This window comes from Rhinoraja longicauda, chromosome 17 (genome assembly GCF_053455715.1).
Source record: "Rhinoraja longicauda isolate Sanriku21f chromosome 17, sRhiLon1.1, whole genome shotgun sequence".
NCBI lineage: Eukaryota > Metazoa > Chordata > Chondrichthyes > Rajiformes > Arhynchobatidae > Rhinoraja > Rhinoraja longicauda.
Window position 1 is genome coordinate 21055313 of NC_135969.1, and position 21361 is coordinate 21076673.

At 56.1% G+C, this 21361-nt stretch overlaps 1 protein-coding gene across 4 annotated transcripts; it reads left to right on the plus strand.

The window, feature by feature from the left end:
• Positions 1–7143: 7143 nt before the first annotated feature.
• LOC144601634 (G-protein coupled receptor 22-like) lies at positions 7144–18784 on the plus strand. 4 transcript variants are annotated; one of them, XM_078413863.1, is made up of 3 exons: positions 7144–7380; positions 16099–16605; positions 16648–18784. In XM_078413863.1, exon 3 carries the CDS (start codon positions 16703–16705, stop codon positions 18035–18037), a length of 1335 nt encoding a protein of 444 aa, XP_078269989.1. In that variant the 5' UTR covers positions 7144–7380; positions 16099–16605; positions 16648–16702; the 3' UTR covers positions 18038–18784. The 4 variants fall into 4 exon arrangements, with proteins under 4 accessions (XP_078269989.1, XP_078269985.1, XP_078269988.1 ...); XM_078413859.1 differs by having other exon boundaries at positions 16099–18784; XM_078413862.1 differs by lacking the exon at positions 7144–7380 and adding an exon at positions 8506–8544 and having other exon boundaries at positions 16099–18784.
• The last annotated feature ends 2577 nt before the right edge of the window (positions 18785–21361 follow it).

The window sequence follows — 21361 nt, forward strand, 5'->3', positions numbered from 1 at the left end:
GGGTGTCCTTGTACACCAGTCACTGAAAGTTGGCGTGCAGGTACAGTAGCCAGTGAAGAAAGCTAATGGCATGTTGGCCTTCATAACAAGAGGATTTGAGTATAGGAGTAGAGGTTCTTCTGCAGTTGTATAGGGCCCTGGTAAGACCACATCTGGAGTATTGTGTACAGTTTTGGTCTCCTAATTTGAGGAAGGACATCCTTGTAATTGAGGCAGTGCAGCGTAGGTTCACGAGATTGATCCCTGGGATGGCGGGACTGTCATATGAGGAAAGATTGAAAAGACTAGGCTTGTATTCACTGGAGTTATAGAGACATATAAAATTATAAAAGGACCAGACAAGCTAGATGCAGGAAAAATGTTCCCAATGTTGGGGGAGTCCAGAACCAGGCGCCACAGTCTGAATAAAGGGGAGGCCATTTAAAACTGAGGTGAGAAAAAACTTTTCACCCAGAGAGTTGTGAATTTGTGGAATTCTCTGCCACAGAAGGCAGTGGAGGCCAAATCACTGGATGAATTTAAGAAAGAGTTAGATAGAGCTCTGGGGGCTAGTGGAATCAAGGGATATTGGGAAAAATTGGGCACAGGTTGATTGTGGATGATCAGCCATGATCACAATGAATGGCGGTGCTAGCTGAAAGGGCTGAATGGCCTCCTCCTATTTTCTATGTTTCTATGTTTCTTTGTGCTCACACCTGCCCTGGCTCACATGTGCTCACACTCACCGCTATTCACGTGTGCTCACACTCACCAATGTTCGCATGTGCTCACACTCACCAAGGCTCACAAGATGAGTCAACACACTCACCACTGTTCACGGCAGGTGCAATATAATGTGGATAAATGTGAGGTTATCCACTTTGGCGGCAAGAACAGGAAAGCAGAGTATTATCTGAATGGTGACCGATTGGGAGAAGGGGAGATGCAACGTGACCTGGGTGTCATGGTGCACCAGTCATTGAAAGCAAGCATGCAGGTGCAGCAGGCAGTGAAGAAAGCGAATGGTATGTTGGCATTCATAGCAAGAGGATTTGAGTTTAGGAGCAGGGAGGTTCTGCTGCAGTTGTACAGGGCCTTGGTGAGACCGCACCTGGAGTATTGTGTGCAGTTTTGGTCTCCTAACCTGAGGAAAGACGTTCTTGCCTTAGAGGGAGTACAGAGAAGGTTCACCAGATTGATCCCTGGGATGGCGGGACTTTCATATGAGGAAAGACTGGATAGACTGGGCTTGTACTCGCTGGAATTTAGAAGACTGAGGGGGGATCTTATAGAAATTCTTAAGGGGTTGGACAGGCTAGATGCGGGAAGATTGTTCCCGATGTTGGGGGTGTCCAGAACCAGGGGTCACAGCTTAAGGATAAGGGGGAAGTCTTTTAGGACCGAGATGAGAAAACATTTCTTCACACAGAGAGTGGTGAGTCTGTGGAATTCTCTGCCACAAAAGGTAGTTGAGGCCAGTTCATTGGCTGCATTTAAGAGGGAGTTAGATGTGGCCCTTTTTGCTAAAGGGATCAGGGGGTATGGAGAGAAGGCAGGTACAGGCTACTGAGCTGGATGATCAGCCATGATCATATTGAATGGCGGTGCAGGCTCGAAGGGCCGAATGGCCCACTCCTGCACCTATTTTCTATGTTTCTATGTGTGCCCAACATACTGTGGTTCACGAGAGCCAGACGCCATGCTCACCGCCATTCATGAGATGATCTCCACATCAAACACCCCCCCCCCCTCACCGACCCTCCAGTGCCCCTTCCATTCAATGTGGTCAGACATAAATGCTCTTTAACAAAGCAACACTGATTGCCTGTAACTAACCCGCCCCGTGCTACATGGAGCTACACCACCAGGGGGGGGGGGGGGCACCAGTTCCCAGGAATCATCACTTCCAGGGATGCAGGACACTGGTCCATGCCTCTCCTACAATATGTCCAATCCACCTCTCCCCATTGCCCTCCCTTCACACCTCTACATACCCCTGTCTTAATCCACCGTCCTACATACTCCCTCCCTCCATCCATTCCCCACACCCCCTCCCTCCACCCCCACCCTCCCGCCCATATACCCTCATCCCTCCTGACAGCATTGTGGGAGCCCCCTCCCCGGGGGGTCCGCATTGGTTCAAGGAGGCGGCGCAACTCCTCCCCCCTCCCGAGGGGCAGTCAGGGATGGGAGATAAGTGTTGGATGGGGCAAAGTTAAAGGAGATGTGTGGGGCAAGTCCCTTTACAGGCAGAGGCCTGGAACGTGCTGCCAGGGGTGGTGGTGGAGGCAGATACGATAGCGGTGTGTGAGACGTTTTAGATAGGCACGTGGATATGCAAGGACTGGAAGGACATGGACCACGTGCAGGCAGGTAAGCATCTAGTTTCGTTTACTTTACAGATACAGCGCGGAGACAGGCCCTTTGGCCCACCGAGTCGGCTCCGACCATTGATCATCCGTACACTAGCACTATCCTGCACACTACAGGCAATTTACAGAGGCCAATTAACCTACAAACCTGCACATCTTTGGAGTGTGGGAGGAAACCAGAACACCCGGTGAAAACCCACGTGGTCACAGGGAGAACATGCAAACACTACAGACAGCACCCGTAGTCAAGATCAAACCCGGATCTCTGGCACTGTGAGGCAGCAACTCTACTGCTGCGCCACCGTGCTGGTTGGTCTTGGCTTGCTGTCGGGCATGGAGATTGAGGGCTGAAGGGCCTGGTGCTGAGCTGTCCTGTGCTGTGAGCGTTGATGGAGTAGTGACCTTGAGCGGGCTGTGGTCGGGAGGATCCGTGTGGCCGGGTGCAGATGGGCGGATGTGTGTCTCCCGGTGAAGGTCACCAGTCTCACTGGGACCTGCCTGTCTGTCTGGGCCACTCTCTGCATCTGATGATCCCGTACCTGGCATCAATATTAATATCCATGGCAGGGCAGGGGCACACTCGGTGTGGGTGGTCACATGAAGCAGTTAGTAGTCAGGATCGTGGGCTTGCCTCCCGCTCCACCAACTGGCCTTCCTCCTGCCTCCCCCCCACCCTCACACACTGACCCCCCACCTCCATGCCAGACCCCCTTCCTCACCAACAAGGCCAACACACTGGGCACAGCAAGATCCCAACATTGCTGGTAAAGTATGGGGGGGGGGGGGGGGCAGCGAGAGAGAATGAAACATAATTTGTAAAACACAGGGTGCTGAAGTAACTCAGTAGGTCAGGCAGCATCTCTGGAGATGTTTCGGGTCGGGACCCTTCTTCAGACTGATGGAGTAGGGGGGAGAAAGTTGGAAAAGAGAGGGGGGGGGGCAGGACAAAGCTTAGCGAGTGATGGGTGGATACAGGTGAGGGGGTGATTGCAGATGGGTGGAGTGAGTGACAAAGGTTGAAGGTGAAATGTTGCCTGAACCAGCGGGTCTGTGCAGGGAATAGACAGGTGACGTTTCATATGAGGACCCCTCTTCTGATACTTCCCAACATAGGTTTAAGGTGAGAGGGTAAATATTTAATAGGAAGGTGCGGGACAATGTTTTCACACAGAGTGTGATGGGTACATGGAACAAGCAGCCAGTGGAAGTCGTTGAGGCAGGTACTGTAACAACATTTTAAAGACAGGTACATGGATTGGAAAGGTTTAGAGGGATATGGGCCAAACGCAGGCAAATGGGACTAGTGTAGTATAAGAAAATAACTGCAGATGCTGGTACAAATCGATTTATTCACAAAATGCTGGAGTAACTCAGCAGGTCAGGCAGCATCTCGGGAGAGAAGGAATGGGTGACGTTTCGGGTCGAGACCCTTCTTCAGACTGATTGTCTGACTAGTGTAGAGTGGGCATGTTGGTCGGCATGGTCGAGTTAGGCTGAAGAGCCTGTTTCCGTGCTGTGTGACTGTCACTTTCTGAAGATTCAACAAGATTCTATTGAACTGAGTGAAGAGCTGATAACTTTTCTCCAGAAGTGAATACAAAGCCAACAACACAAGTGCATTTGAGAAGATCAAAGAGACTCAGCAAACCAGAAACTGGGTTGAATCTGTACAATGATATGAATATGTGAATCATTCTAGTTTTCAAAGCAAGGAGAGTGGTTCAGTGTACTAAATAAATGCCTGGCACATGGACACAGTCACAGACACTGTAGTTGGAGTCCATGAACACGATGCGTGTAAGTGAACAGATTGCAGTGACTACTGGCCAGTGACACCATCCCTGGCACTACCAGCACTCAGAACTACACATGACTTTACCCAGATCTGGGCCACACACCCACCACAAAATCAAAGCCACAAACCCAGGTCACAAATCCAACGGCCAGTCTGAAGAAGGGTCTTGACCCAAAACATCACGCATTCCATCAGAGATGTTGCCTGTCCCGCTGAGTTACTCCAGTATTTTGTGTCTAACTTCAGTGTAAACCAGCATCTGCAGTTCCTTCCTACACAGATGCAAAACATCTCCGAACACAAATCCTGGGAGCCGGTCAGAGCCTGGGAGTAAACCAGGATCATTGGCAGAACATTCCCAGGACTGGGAATCTTGGACTAAAGATCATCCAGCCATTAAAGTCATACACGTTCTGCCTCGCAGAATGTGGTGATTTATGTATAATTGATGTTTCTGCGTGTTGTCTGTGTGCTTCAATGCTGCTGCGAGCAGGATCTTCATTGTAGCTGTACCTCCCTGTACCAGTACATCTCACAATAACACCCAGTTCAGAGTCATAGAGTCGTACAGTGTGGAAACAGACCCTTCGGCCCAACTTGCCCACACCGACCAACATTCCCCATCTACACTAGTCCCACTTGCCCACACCGACCAACATGCCCCTTCTACACTAGTCCCATTTGCCCACACCGACCAACATGCCCCATCTACACTAGTCCCACTTGCCCACACCGACCAACATGCCCCATCTACACTAGTCCCACTTGCCCACACCGACCAACATGCCCCTTCTACACTAGTCCCACTTGCCCACACCGACCAACATGCCCCATCTACACTAGTCCCACTTGCCCACACCGACCAACATTCCCCATCTACACTAGTCCCACTTGCCCACACCGACCAACATGCCCCATCTACACTAGTCCCACTTGCCCACACCGACCAACATATCCCATCTACACTAGTCCCACTTGCCCACACTGACCAACATACCCCATCTCCACTAGACTTGACACCCTCCCATAATGTGACTGAAATAAAAGCTATGTTGGATGCATGCTGGAGAGGTGAACGTGAGCGTGACCCACCACTGGCTGCGGGTGACCGTCAGTGTGCAGCGGGCGATGTGACCTGCAGGGCTCCTGCCACTCAGACTGATGATGTGGTGGACAATATCCAGCAGGCAGCTCAACGGCCGGGTGATGGACAGCAGCGGGCAGCAGGGGAAGGGTCTGATCGCTCACATCCAGCAGGACATGACCTTGGAGAGAAACTGGGCCATCCAGGAGTGGCGACCGAAAGAGCAGGTCCTCAATGGACAGTGGACACTGGGGCTCAGACTCTAGACTGCACTCTGGGCTCAGACTCTAGACTGCACTCTGGGGCTCGGACTCTGGGGGCTTGGACTGGGCCACGGACACTGGGGCACGGACACTGGGCCACGGACACTGGGGCACGGACACTGGGCCATGGACACTGGGCAACAGACACTGGGGCATGGACACTGGGCCACGGACACTGCCGCCCGAATCACTCAGGTTCATTTAGATGCTCGTTCAATCCTACATCTCCTTTGTTCCTGTCCACCGCCACCTAAAACATTCTGTCTGATCAACCTCGGGTGCTGTCTGTGCTGAGTTTGCACGTTCTCCCTGTGACCGCGTGGGTTTTCTCCGGGAGCTCCGGTTTCCTCTCACATCCAAAAGTCGTGCAGGTTTGTAGTAGATTGTAGTAATTGACTTCTGTAAACTGTCTCGAGTGTGTAGGAAAGTGCTAGTGTACGGGGTGATCGCTGGTCGGTCTGTGGGCTGAAGGGCACTGAAGGGCTCAGTATCTCTAAACGAAACTATACATTCCCTTGCAGATGGTGTGATAGGTGAGACACAGCGGTGTCAGCACTGACCCCCTGAGGCACCTCACACCTCCCACCCTGACCTCGGGCGCGCACACCCTCACACACTCTCTCACACCCTTTCCCAGTGTTGGGGAAGTTCAGAACAAGGGGTCACAGTTTAAGGATAAGGGGGAAGTCTTTTAGGACCGAGATGAGAACGTTTTTTTTCACACAGAGAGTGGTGAATCTGTGGAATTCTCTGCCACAGAAGGTAGTTGAGGCCAATTCATTGGCTATATTTAAGAGGGAGGTAGATGTGGCCCTTGTGGCTAAAGGGATCAGGGGGTATGGAGAGAAGGCAGGTACGGGATACTGAGTTGGATGATCAGCCATGATCATATTGAATGGCGGTGCAGGCTCGAAGGGCCGAATGGCCTACTCCTGCACCTATTTTCTATGTTTCTATGTTTCACACACAGGAACAGACCCTCACAGACCCTCACACACACCCTCACACACACTCTCACACACACCCTCACACACACACAGGCACACACTCTCGCACACATTGACACACACTCTCACACACACTCACACACTGACACACACCCTCACACACACTGACACACACACTGACACACGCCCTCATACACACTGACACACACCCTCACACATACACACACCCTCATACACACTGACACATACTCTCACACACTGTCACACACTCTCACACACACTGTCACACATACTGACACACATCCTCCCACACATTGGCACACCCTAACATACACGGGCATAACCTCTCACACTGCGTACATACACTGGCACACACACACACATTGATACACATCCTCACACACACACACACTAATAAAAACAGTCACACAACTGACACACACACACACACAGACCCTCATATACACCGACACACACACCATCACACACACACCATCACACACACACCATCACACACACACCATCACACACACACCATCACACACACACCATCACACACACACCATCACACACACACCATCACACACACACCATCACACACACACTGCCTCGTACACACACACCCATCTCACATACACCCTGACACTCTCTCTCTCTCTCTCTCTCTCTCTCTCTCTCTCTCTCTCACATTGCTGCACTTATAAACACTACACACACTGACACATAATCTCTCACACACCCACACACAGGCTGACCCTCTGTCGCGTTGCTCGGTGCGGGTGGCGGGTGACAGGTGACAGCGGGCGAGGACCGTTGCACCCCCGGGACCACTCCTCCCTCCTCCCTCCCTCCACCCCCCTTCCCTCCCGCCCGGAGCCGCTCTTCAAACTGCAGCGGGAGCGGCAGCGCTGCGGAACGGCGGCGGCGGCCAAGCTGAGCGGTGAGTATGACCGACCGGCATTGGCACCGGCACTGGGGCACTGGCACCGGCACTGGCACCGGCACCGGCACAGGGGCGGGGGGGGGGGGCGGAGACGGTCCCGGCCGCGGGAGTGGGAGGAGGAGACCGCGACCCGGGCGCTGCCCCCACCGTCCCCGGCGCTACGGCAAAGCAGCGACCCTACAAACCGCATCCCTAACCGGGCGATCCCGAAGCTTGGGGTCGGAGGGGGGGGGGGGGGGGGAGGAGGGGGGGGGGTGGGGGGGGACAGTGGGGAACAGGGAGGGAGCCGCCGCCGCCGCCGCCCCCTCCGCCTCCCACACAACCACCGAGGCCACTCGGCCCCTCCCGCGCCGTTGTCCCGGTTCTCGGTTGAATCTCCTTCATCAGATCCTCCCCCGAGCTCCGGACCCCCCCCCCCTCCCCTCCCCCCTCCGGCTCCAACCCCAACAGTCCCGAGGGAGCGCCGCACTGTGGGGGGGGGGGGGGGGGGGCGGTACTGAAAGAGCGCCGCGCTGTGGGGGGGTACTGAGGGAGCGCCGCGTTGTGGGGGGGGGGGGGCAGTACTGAGGGAGCGCCGCGTTGTGGGGGGGGGGGGGCGGTACTGAGGGAGCGGCGCACTGTGGGAGGGGCGGTACTGAGGGAGCGCCGCGCTGTGGGGGGGGTACTGAGGGAGCGGCGCACTGTGGGAGGGGCGGTACTGAGGGAGCGCCGCGCTGTGGGGGGGGGGGTTACTGAGGGAGCGCCGCGCTGCGGGGGTGGGGGGGGTAACTGAGGGTAAGTGTAGGCTGAGTCCATGTCAATGTTTTGAAGGTGTCTGGACATTTTGGATAGGGATGGAGTGGAGGGACACCGGCCTATTGCACGCGATGGGATTAACAAAGAAAGTAGGTGCTGGAGGAGGCCATTCGGCCCTTCGAGCCAGCACCGCCATTCAATGTGATCATGGCTGATCATCCAAAATCAGTACCCCGTTCCTGCTTTCTCCCCATATCTTGATTCCGTGAGCTAAAAATACAAAACACAAATTAGTGTGGCGCTACTGGGTTAGTATGAACGAGGTGGGCCGAAGGGCCCCTAGAGGTGGAGATGAAACCAGGAGTCGCAGTCTCGGAACAAAGGAAAGTACAATGTGCTGGAGTAACTCAGCAGGTCACGTTTCAGGTCGGTACCCTACTTACTACGATAAAGGTTGGGCATTGAGACCCGTCTTCACCCAGAAGGTGGTGGATCTGGAAGACCAGCCCCTCTGTGCACTCTACAAAGAGATGGTGAGGCTTTGGACGTTAAAGAATATTAAGGGATGGGGTGAACAAGGAGTTGCACAGCTATAACACGATGTCACAGGTTGTTGGTGAGACCAACGTGGAGTGTTGTGTGCAGTTCTGGTCAGCCAGCTACAGGAAGGGTGTCATTACCTTGGGAGCAGTGCGAAACGTTATGAGAACTGAGGCTTTGAGTTGCAGAGGGATGGGCCGGGACTTTGTTTCCCAGGAGTGTAAATTAAGGGGTGATTTTATAGAGGTTTGTAAAATAATGAGAGGCGTGGATCAGGAGAGTGGATACCATCCTTTTCTCAGGGTGGTTTAGTTTACTTATTGTCACCTGTCCACACATACAATGAGGGGCCTTCCCTGCATGCTATCACATCAGATCATACTGTACATGAGTACAATAGATCCTCTTCTGGAACAGAGAGCCGCCACTATCTTGCAACCTCTTGCCACCTTGCAACTTCCAAGCCTCTGAAAAGTGCAATCTTGGCCCAAGGAGATCCGCGATTTGTTATATTCCTCGCGTTCAGGCCGGTATCCTGGTGGCACTGGGTCGGTGTAATGGGGTCCGCCTGACCCATTGCAATGCCATGGTCCTTCCAGCACCAGTGAGGAAGTACGTAAATACTGCTCCCTCTGTTGCTACGGTCCCGTGAGAGTGTGTGCGTGAGTGTTGGTGTGTGTCTGTGTTAGTGTGTGTGTTGGTGTGTGTCTGTGTTAGTGTGTGTGTTGTGTGTGTTTGTATTAGTGTGTGTGTTGGTGTGTGTTTGTGTTAGTGTGAGTGTGGTGTGTGTCTATGTTAGTGTGTGTTTGGTGTGTGTCTGTGTTAGTGTGTTACTGTGTATTGGTGTGTGCGTTAGTGTGTGTCTGTTAGTGTGTATTGGTGTGTGTGTGAGTTGGTGTGTATATTAGTGTATGTGTGTTAGTGTGTATGTGTTGGTGTGAGCGTGTGTTTGTGTGTGTATGTTGGTATGTGCCTGCATGTGTGCATCGTGTGTGCATGTGCAGTCGTGTGCCTGTGCATGAGTGTGCATGTACATGTGTGCACGTATCTGAGTGTGTGTACGGGAGGTGTGTCGGCAGCTGATCACCCAGGTAATGGGATCCACTCTGCTCCACATCTGTTCCCGCCTTCCTCCAACCCCCTTCCCCCCCACTCCCCCCTCCACCCTTCTGCTCTGCCCCCCCCCTCCACTCCGCTCACCCCCCCCTCCGTTCCCCCCTCCATGGTGCACTCCCTCCCCCAACCACACCCTCTGCATCGCTCCTCCTGCCCCCTCCCCGCCCAGACCCTTCACCCCTCCCCCCACCAGCTGCACCTCACCCCCCCGCTCTCCGTGCAGACCCTTCGACCCGCCCCTCTCATGCACCACCCGTCACCTACTCCCCCCGCCCCCCATACTGACCCTCCACCCCCACCCGCCCCCCCATACAGACCCTCCACCCCCACGCCCCCCCATACAGACCCTTCACCTACTCCCCCCGCCCCCCATACTGACCCTCCACCCCCACCCCTACTCCCCCCCCGCCCCCCCATACAGACCCTCCACCCCCACCCGCACCCCCCCCCCCCCGCCCCCCCATGCGGACCCTTAACCCCTACACTCTGGCCGGCCCAGCTGTGAAACGTAAGTCAGGAGGGGATCAATTAGCTGAGGCTGTGCTCCTGGTTTCCAAGGGTTACGGGTGGCTGGAAGCCCGACTCTGGAAACAGCGAGGGAGGCCGGCAGGTATGTACCCGTGCAGAATGGAAGGGGGGGGGTGGGGTTGGAGGGTGGAGGGAGGGAGAGGTCCAACGGTAGGTCTGAGGGGGGAGAGGAGAGGAGGAGCTTCAGGTGAACGGCGACCGGAGGGACAGGTTAGAGGAGCCTAGATAAGTGGTGACCCCCCACCACCCTCACCCACCCCCCTCCCCCACTCCCTCCCCCACTCCTCCGTCCCCTCCCTCCTGTGTACCAGAGGGCTCACCCCCGGCATTGACAGCTTCTCCAACGGGGGGGGGGCGGAGTGGGGGGGGGGGTGGTTGAGGTCGGGATTCATTCAGTCAGGGTGTTATTTGTGGGGCCAGGTGACGATGTGAGACCAGCTGCTCCCACTCCGGGGACGGCGGCGAAAATATTTGCTCCGTCTCCTTCCATTTCACCGGAGAGAGGATGTAAACTTTTCCGATGCCAGGTATTCCAAGGGGAGGAGAGAAGGTGGAGGGAGGGAGGGAGGGAGAGAGAGAGGTGAGGGAGGGGAGGAGAGAACGTGGGAGAGAACGGGTGTAATGGTGTAACAGGGAGGGAGTGGCTGTGGGAGAGACAATGGGGGAGTGGGGGAATGTAAGAGAGAAAGTGTGACCTGGTGTAATGGGGAGAGAGTGGGCATGTTAGAGAAAAGGTGTAACAGTGTAATGGGGAGAGATTGGATGTGGGAAAGAAAGGGTGTAACTGTGTAATGGGGAGAGAGTGGGTGTGCGAGACACCACAGGAGAGAAAGTGTTGTCTGGTGATCTGGGAGAAGGTGGTCGTGATGCCACGCAGTCATACATTAACTTTATAAGAGTCGTGGTTCGATGTGAAGCCAGGATTTCTAATCTAAACATTGACTGAGAGAGTTTCAGAGTTCCCGTACGCCCTCCTCGCTACCTTCTCCACCCTTGCAGCACCCTCCAGGGTCCCAGGGAGGTCTCTCTGTTCCTCAGTAGTCCCTCGTGTGACCATGTTTCACTCTCGGGCTTGCCAAAGTGCATCATCTCACATTCACCAGGATTACATTCCATCTGTCCTACCCGATGATCAATATTGCTTGTGTCTGATGTCCGAGGGGGGGGGGGGGGGGGGGTTGCGGTGGGGGGGGGGGGGGTTGCGGTGGCCGAGTGCAGGGGCCACTGAGCTACAGGGGGGGGGAGCAGAATGTTGGCCATGAGGAAGGTGCAGCAAGTTTAACTGGCAGCTGTACTAGCAGCGGAACAATGAAAATGTCACTTACTGCAGCGTAACTGCCCATTAACGCAATGACATGCAGATAAAGATATAATAATCAATAATACAATATTAATAAACCTAATACTAGGTAACCGCAGTCCGTAGTGCAAACATAGACACAGTCCGTAGAAGATCACAGTTGCTGAGGTTAGTGTTGTACAGTGCTCAAGAGCCTGGGGTTGCTGGGTTGAAGCTGTTCTTGAACCTGGAGGTCACGGGTTTCAGGCTCCTGTACCGTCTTCCTGTTAATGGCAGCGAGATGAGAGCGTGGCCAGGGTGGTGTGGGTCTGTGATGATGCTGGCTGCCTTCTTGGGGCAGCGCCGCCTGCAGATCCCTTCGATGGTGGGGAGGTCAGTACCTGTGATGGGCCGGGCAGTGTCCACCACTCCCTGTAATCTCCTTCATTCGAGTTACTGAACCAGGCCGTGATGCAGCCAGTCAGTGTGCTCTCTGCCGGGCACCTGTAGAGATTGCATAGAGTATTCGTAGACATCTCGAATCTCCTCAATAGTCGGGGGAAATCGAGGTATTGATTAAGATGTGTTGGCCTTTATTGTGGCATGCTTTATGTATGATGCTTTGATACAGTGAAATGGCCAGTTGTGACTGCAGCTGATTTTCATGTGCGGGTTGTCTGTTATTTTAGTTTAGTTTCGAGATAAAGCGCGGAAAGGGCCCTTTGGCACACCGAGTCCACACCAAGTAGTGACCCCAATACACTAGCACCATCAAACACACTGGGGCCAATTTACAATTTTTACGGAAGCCAATTAACAGACAAACCTGTATGATCTTGGAGTGTGGGAGGAAACCGGAGCACCCGAAGAAAACCCACGCAGTCACGGGGAGAACGTACAAACTCTGTACAGACAGCACCTGTAGTCAGGATCAAACGCGGGTCTCCAGCGCTGTTAGGCAGCAACCCTACCGCTGCGCCACCGTGCTGACCAAATGATAAAGTTCTGATAATCATCACTGCTCCCAGAGAGAGAAGCGAAGATTCACCTGACCGGACCCGGTGTGACGACGGATTGGGACAGGATTGTCTGAAACATAGACTTCTGGAAGCCTGGGAATGCTGCCAGAGCTCGTCAGCGAGTTAATGAAGTGCCAGGTATTGTCACTGTTGGCACGCAGCGAACAGGCACAGCAAGATCCCACGGGCTGCAGTGAGTTGGAGATTCACATTGAGGCTTGTCGTGGGTCTGCGATCTGTCACTGGGCTGACCGCTCGGGGCAGTTGTCCAGCCTCACTGGTCGCTGGCAGTCACCAGATACTAGGTCACTGTACACCCCTGGGTCAGTGGTCCCTTAGTGGGATGGAGGATCCGGTGTGCTCCCCTCGCCTGTGTGGAACCACACGGTCACGTCACCCTCTCCAGAAACAAGGAATGTAGAATGGAGAACCACCCAGGGTCCCGACCCGATACGTCATCTGTCCATGCTTTCCAGAGATGCTGCCTGGTCCACTGAGTTACTCAATGGACCAGGCAGTGACCAACATCTTTGTTACTCCAAAGATGTTGCCTGACCTGCCGAGTTACTCCAAAGATGTTGCCTGACCTGCCGAGTTACTCCAAAGATGTTGCCTGACCTGCTGAGTTAGTCCAGAGATACTGCCTGACCCGCTGAGTTACTCCAGAGATGCTGCCTGACCCGCTGAGTTACTCCAGGGATGTTGCCTGACCTGCTGAGTTAGTCCAGAGATGCTGCTTGACCTGCCGAGTTACTCCAGAGTTGTTGCCTGACCCATTAGGTTACTCCGTAGATGCTGCCTGAACTATTGAACTACTCCAGTACTCTGTGTGGTCCTGAGGTGTAACAGATGCTGGCTTTGTCAGTGCGACTGAGATAATGCTGGAAGCTGGTTTGTTTTGAGTTGAGATTACTGTCAGACCCACAGGCGGGGAGGGGCAGGTACAGTGGAAACCTGCAGCATCACAGGCAGTGAGACAAACAACACGTAGAATCATCAATTATAAATACATTGTACATAAATTATACATAAATTCTGCTACACAGTGAAAAGACAAAGACTGTAAAACGCACACATTACTGAACACACACACACCTGTCGGGGCCAGTGGAGGTGCGTGCAGCCCCGTTTCTGAGCTCGGGGTTCGGGGTGACCAGGGGTAGGTCGGTCAGTCAGTGGTTGGGCAGCCGGGCAGCACGGATGGTGCTGACGCGAGACGTCACCAGTCCTTCCCTCCACAGATGCTGCCTGACCCACATCCTCGCTCCGTCGTCGTCTCTCCCTGTCCGGCACCCATCGGCGATCCCACCTCCCCGGACACCGACCCCACCCACGGGACCCTCTTCCTGTGGCAGCTTAGTCCCCGGGGAGGGAGATTACAGACGCTCTCCCACCTTCCCCACGGAACGGGGGAGTTGGGTGGAGAAACCAGGGAAGTGGAGGATGAGTGAGGGGGGTTGGGTGAGGGGTGGGTGAGCGAGGTGGAGGTGGGAACCAGGGTCAGGGCAGGGGGGGTGGAGAAACCAGGGAAGTGGGGAGGGGGGGGGTGTGAGAGGACCACGGACAGTGAGATGCGGGGGCAGGGAGTTATGGTGGGGGAACCAGGGATGGAGATGCGGGGGGTGGGAGGTTGGGGAGGGGGAGAGGAGGGAGTGACTCCAGGAGCAGGATTGGTGGTGCAGGCTGATGGACTATGGAGCTTTGTTTCACCCCCCTCCACCTTCCCTCCTTCCCCGCCACTCCCCTCCTCACTCCTTCCCTCCACTCCCTCCCTCCTTCCCTCCACTCCCTCCCTCCTCACTCCTTCCCTCCACTCCCTCCTTCCTTCCCTCCACTCCCTCCCTCCTCACTCCTTCCCTCACTCCTTCCCTCCACTCCCTCCCTCCTTCCCTCCACTCCCTCCCTCCTCACTCCTTCCCTCACTCCTTCCCTCCACTCCCTCCCTCCTTCCCTCCACTCCGTCCCTCCTCACTCCTTCCCTCCTCACTCCTTCCCTCCACTCCCGCCCTCCTTCCCTCCACTCCGTCCCTCCTCACTCCTTCCCTCCTCACTCCTCCCCTTCCTCGGGGGGTTGAGGTGAATCTGACCACACAAGGAGCACAGAGAGTGTGTGTGGTGGGGTGGGGGTTAGACACTCACGGTGATCAGGTGCCCCCTGTACCGTGGGCCTGGGCCGTGTACCGTGTGCATGGAGCACCCGGAGGAATCCCACGCGGTCACAGGGAGAACGTGCATACTCCACACAGGCAGCAACCGAGGTCTCTGGCGCTATGAGGCAGCAGCTCTACCCGCTGCGCCAGTGCCGCCGCTAATGCACCCCACAGCTTTCTGACCGACTGGCTGTGAGGAGAGAGGGGGTGGGGGGTGAGGGGCAGAGGGTCCCGGTGACTGGGGCTGGCTGCCCCTCCGTTGCCGGGTGTGGGTGAGGTGCGGGTGGCGATGTCTGAGCCCCGGCCCCACCAGCCAGCTCACAGCGCGACCTTGCCCTGCACAGCGTCGGTACATTTGCAGACACAGATCCGGTCGGCGGCCCTGGGGGATCGTAGCGACAAGATCAGAGTGCCCGCTGGCAGCAGTTAATCTTCAGCAACTCCACGTACCGCAGCTCTGTGGAGGAAGGAACTGCAGATGCGAGGCTAGACACAAAAAGCTGGAGTAACTCAGCGGGCCGGGCAGCATCTTTGGAGAGAAGGCTTCGTGTAATAATTACTGTCCTCCTCTCGCGGGTAAATATACTCACACCCCCGGGTGCGTTGTTGGCGACAGCGGCAGAAACCGCTCTGCCCATCTGCACATTCTGTCCGCCGAAAACAGCACCGTAGAAAACCTTCAGCAACTCCTTCCCCGGAACCCCTGTAAACACCACACAATCCTTGGGACCCCCTGTAAATATACTCATGCCCCCCAACCGGGACCCCCTGTAAATACTGACACACCCCCCGGGACCCCCTGTAAATATACTCCCCCCCCCCCCCCGGGACCCCCTGTAAATATCGACACACTCTCCCCCTGTAAATATACTCCCCCCCACCCCCGGGACCCCCTGTAAATATACTCCCCCCCCACCCCCGGCACCCCCTATAAATATACTCACACCCCCCCGGGCCCCCCTGTAAATATACTCACCCCGGGCCCCCCTGTAAATATCGACACACTCTCCCCCTGTAAATATACTCCCCCCCACCCCCGGCACCCCCTGTAAATATACTCACACCCCCCCCCCCCCCCCCGGCACCCCCTGTAAATATACTCACACCCCCCCGGGCCCCCCTGTAAATATACTCACCCCGGGCCCCCCTGTAAATATCGACACACTCTCCCCCTGTAAATACTGACACACAGTCTTGGACCCTCTGCAAATTTGTGGATGGAGTTAGAGCCGAATTTGGCTGCACAGTAGTGCGTGTTCAGGGACTGAGAACATATCCTTGTGGGGCAAAGCTGCTGAGAATTATTATGGAGGAGGTGTTGCAGATAACAGTGTGGTTTGTGTTGCAGGTACTCTGTGACCTGTGACAGGTGTGCCGGGAGCTCTGGGATCTCCAGGACTATTGCAGGTGTGCTGTGACCTGCTACACATGTACCGGAAGCTCTGACAGGTGTACTGGGACTGCTACAGGTGTGCCAGGACCTTCTACAGGCATACCAGGAGCTCAGCAGTCACCAGGGCGACGACAGGTGTACTGGATGCTCCCACAGGTGTGCTGTGACCTGTTACAGGTGTATTGGAAACTCTTTCAGCTGTGCTGCGACCTGCTATAGGTGTACTGGAAGCTGCTGCAAGTGTGCTGTGACCTGTTACAGGTGTACTGGAAACTCTTACAGCTGTGCTGCGACCTGCTATAGGTGTACTGGAAGCTGCTGCAAGTGTGCTGTGACCTGTTACAGGTGTACTGGAAACTCTTTCAGCTGTGCTGCGACCTGCTATAGGTGTACTGGAAGCTGCTGCAAGTGTGCTGTGACCTGTTACAGGTGTACTGGAAACTCTTACAGCTGTGCTGCGACCTGCTATAGGTGTACTGGAAGCTGCTGCAAGTGTGCTGTGACCTGCTACAGGTGCGCCGGGACGCTGCGGTCTCCAGGACTATGCTGAGACCCCCGGATGGACAGGGCCATGGAGTTGGATGAGTTTGAGTCGGAGCTGGAGACGAGGGATGGGGGGCAGGACTGGTACTTGTCCTACCCGCTCAGCTTCCAGGTGTCACTGGGCAGCTTGCTGCTGCTGGAGGTGGTGCTGGGACTAGCCAGTAACCTGACGGTGCTGGTCCTGTACGGCCTGCACAGTAGCCTTGCTGACTCGGTCAGTACCGTGGTGACGGTCAGCCTGCATGTGCTGGACACGCTGGTCTGCCTGCTGTGTGTGCCCTTCACCACTGGCATGGTGCTGCGGCCCCCCGCCACTGCCTGGGCCCTGGCCTGCTGCTTCCACGAGGCCTGTGTAGTGCTGGCGGGGGTGGGCACAGCCGCCAACGTGTTGCTGATCGGCCTGGACCGCTACGACATCTCGGTGCGGCCATCCCGCCGGCTGCTGACTGCGGGCCGTGCCATGCCGCTGCTCGCCGCTGTCTGGACCTTGTCCCTCCTTGCCTTCTCCTTGCCCTTCCTGCAGGCTGAGCTGCTGGGCCCCAAGCCCGGCCTGGCCCACCATAACCTCTCGCTAGGGTGTGCGGGTGATGCCGAGTTGCCACCCGGCCCGGCAGCCTCACTCCACCTCCTGCTGCAGGTGCCCTGCTTCTGCCTGGCGGCCGTGGGGCTGCTCGTCATCTATTCCCGCATCCTGCGGGCCCTCAACGTCCGCTTCGGCCGCGGCTCCAGGGGCAGGAGACCGCGGGGTCAAAGGCGGGGGAGGGGAGGGGGCAGCAGAGGGGGTGGGGGAGGGGGAGTGGGAGGGGGTCTGGGTGGGCCGCAGGAGGCGCAGCGGCTGGCAGCACCCCCACCCCCAGCCCCAGGTCAAGGCCCAGGCCCACCCCGGGCCCTGGGCGTGCAGGCCTCAGTGTCGGCTATCATGGCGCTGAGGCGGGCAGTGCGGCGGCACCGGGAGAGGAGGCGGCGGCAGCGGCGGGTGCTGCGGATGTCCCTGGTGACGGTGGGTAGCTTCGTGCTGTGCTGGGCTCCGGTGTCGGCGCTGCACCTGCTGCAGCTGGTGTTGGGGCCCAGTGAGCAGCGGGGCCGCCTGCGCCTCTGCGCCCTGGCCCTGGCATACGCCGGGCCCCTGCTCCACCCGCTGCTCTACGCCTTTGCCCGCCAAAAGATGCGCCGCGCACTGCGGGGCTGCACCCGCAAACGGGTGCTGTCCGTGCTCCAGGTCGACCCGCTGCCCGGTGCCACCGTCATCCACAACTCCTGGCTGGAGTCCGGTCCAGGGCCAGGCCCAGGCCCAGGCACAGGCCCACCTGCAGCAACAGGCCCTGCACCCCCAGCTCAGAGCGAGGCCTAACTCAGGCACAGCCTGAGGCCCAACCACATGCCCAGCCTCGGGCACTGCACCCCTTGCTCAGAGAGAGGCCTAACCCAGGCCCACTCACAGGCCCAGTCACGCCCGCCACGGTAGGCCCTGCAACCCCGGCCGAGAGCAAGACCTAACACTGCCACAGGCCCAGGCTCACGCACACCCGCCACTACAACCCCTGCTCCCGTGGCCCAGAGCAAGACCTAACCTGGGCACACACCTCCCGGGAAGCCTCCCAGAGGAGCCCCACCACAGGGGAAGGCTCAAGGGTTAATCCGGCCAAGGTACCCTGACCAGTGCCAGCTTGGCTTGGTCACCATGATACACAGCTCCAGGCTGCCCTCTGACCAGAGCAACTCTTGAGGGGCTGGACGGCACCCCGGCCAAAGCCGCTAGATCAGCACCCACTGACCACCGGGCAGTGCTGATGCTGCGAGTGGCCAGTGCCACAGTGAGTGGCTCACCTCGACTCCCCGCCCCTCTCCCCGGCGGACACTAGTCGGACAAAGAGAAGCTGGTCACCGTCCGGTGCCCCCCCATCCACCCCGACACCCCTCCCTGCACCTCCCTGTGCCCAGTGTGGATGCTCAGACCGCCCCAACACGGAGCCCAGTGCCAACGGGAAGGGCAGGACCGCACTGCCTGTTCCTTCATCGCTGGATGTTAATCTCGTATTCCCCATTTGCATCGCGGGAGCACCTTCCCCACACGGACTGCAATGCTTCCATCTTCCCAGGGCCAGGGTGTGTGAATAAATACTGACTCAATGAGACAAGGAGTTTTGTTCTTTCACAGCGGGTGGTTTATGAGTCCAGGGCCATGCGTGGGTCTGCTCAAGCTTGGAGCGCAGCCTCCACTCATTCAAACACCAGGGATTGGAACATGTAGGGATGTAAATCAGTAAGAAAAAATTATTTAAATTTTTGTTTAGTTTAGAGATACAATGCGGAAACTGGCCCTTCGGCCCACCGTGTCCGCAAGGACCAGCAAACCCGGTACACTAGCACTATCCTACACACTAGGAACAATTTACAATCTTTACTGAAGCCAATTAACCGACAAACCTGCACATCTTTGGAGTGTGGGAGAAACCTGGAGCACCCGGAGAAAACTCACACAGTTACGGGGAGAACTTAGAACCTCTGTATGGACAAGCATCCGTAGTCAGGATTGAACCCGGGTCTCTGGTGCTGTAAGACAACAACTCTACCGCTGCTCCACTGTGTAAAAATAGTTGCTCCTCGGGTTTCCTATTAAATCTTTTGCCCCTGACCTTAAGTATAATCAGGAGAATAATGTGATAGTCAGAGCGGCACAGAAATGCCCAGAAGTCCACGTTGACCCTTTAACCCACCTAGACATTATTCCACACATTGCCTATTTAAATGTGTCTTACATACACTGGCTGCTGGAGTTAATAGTTGGGAAGGAACTGTGAAGAAGTCAAGGACAGATATGTGTCTCCACAACGCAGCCAAAGGAGGTCCTGTTCCTGTTGCCGTGTCACTGGAGAGGGCACTGCCAGCCCCTCCCCCACTGCACTGCCCACTCACCGTGCCAACACTCCACAGGGGCTGGAAGAGTGCCGGTTCCAGGGTTAGTGCTGGGGGGTGGGGGAGCGATTCACGATTCTTCTTTGGGAGACACTAGTCAACAAAGGTAGGCTCCCACTGCAAGGTTCCTCTTACCACTCGACCTATTCCTCTGGTCTAGTAAAGGAAGGGGTGGGGGCATGGAATAACATGAACAAAGGGAAAGAATGGTGGTGGGGAGGGACACGGGGGAGCAGAGGGACACAGTGGGGGCGGTGGGAGACGGATGGGAGGCGGCAGAGGGTTGGGGGAGAAGGATGGTGGAGGGGTGAGAGGAATGGGGGAGAAAGAGAAGGACGGGGGGTTGTTCGCACTAGGATTAGGTGTCAGGGGCTGATCCAGCAACTCTAGCCTCGTCTCGTGCATTGGGTGCTCAGTGTGGCCTTCGGTACAGTGGTGAGACCAAGTAGAGGAGGTAACACCTGTCCCCACACCTCCTCCCTCACCTCCATCCAGAGACCCCAGCAGCCCTTCCAGGTAAGACAGGTTCATGTGCATCTCCAACCTCATCTAGTGCATCCGGTGCTCTCGATGTGGCCTCCTCTACATCGGTAAGACCAAGCGTAGACTTGCCAACCATTTCACTGAGCACTCAGTCCACTCAGGCTGCTGGATCTCCTAGTTGCTGACCATTTTAACTCCCATTCCCATTTCCACCCAGAACCTTTCTGTCCTGGGTCTCCTCCATTGCCAGAAGGAGGCCGCACGCAAACTGGAGGAACAGCACCTCATATTCTATTTACCCGCAATGGTATGAAGATTGAATTCTCCAATTTTAAGCAAAATCCCCTCCCTCCTATTCGCACCCCTGCCCCCTTCACTGTCCTCGCCCCCAATTCCATTCCCTCCACCCATTTCTCACCCACACCTCCACACTGTCCACATCCCCTCCCCTTTACATCCCAGTTTCTCCCCTCACTCTGCATACCATTTCCCCCACATCTTTGTTTCCTGTCACTCAGTTCCTTTCCCCTCCTCCATCGCCCACCCCTCCCCACTTCAGATTCCTCACCTCCTCTCTACCACCCTGAGCCCTATCTACCCACCATCCCTCCCTCTTTTTCTAAATTTCACTCCCCTTCTCTCTCTCTCAACAGATTCCATCATCTGTCCTCTTTTGTGGTCCCCATTCATCGACTCCAGCCCCGGTTACTATCTCCACCTTTCTCTCCCCAACCCCCCCCCCCCCCTCCCCCACCCCGACTGATTTTCCAACCGCTCTTCACCTGGATCCACTGATCACCTGCCAGCTGTTGCCCCACCCTTTCCCCTCACCTCTCTTTTCCAGCCTTTTCTCCTATGCCATATGTCTGAAGGGTCCTGTACGAAACGTCATATTTCCATTCCCTCCACCATTACACTCAAGTGCTGCTGAATACTTGGTGAAAGATGCTCTTTGGTCTGCACAAAACTTGTTGACCTCTCAGCAGAGCAAGATGTCCTTCAGGGAATGTTGCCGACTGGCCTGCTCCAGACTGCAGGAGTTCATGCTGAGGGACGCACTGAGGCTCGGTGCAGCCAACGCAAGGCTCTGTGGGGGTCTGGGGAGGATCACAGTCTAGAGTACTTCTGCTGCTGGACATTGGGGGGCAGAGTCCGATGGGTATTCCCCTCAAACAAGGGAAGTGGTATCACCCTAGGAATGGTGCTGGGTGTAAAAAGGGGTGCTGACTCTATGGAGCGTAATAGTCACAGGGATACAGTGAGAATGTATTAAGAG

Coding starts and splice junctions, on each gene's coding strand:
- LOC144601634 (XM_078413859.1), top strand. CDS start 16,703: ATGGACAGGGCCATGGAGTTGGATGAGTTTGAGTCGGAGCTGGAGACG.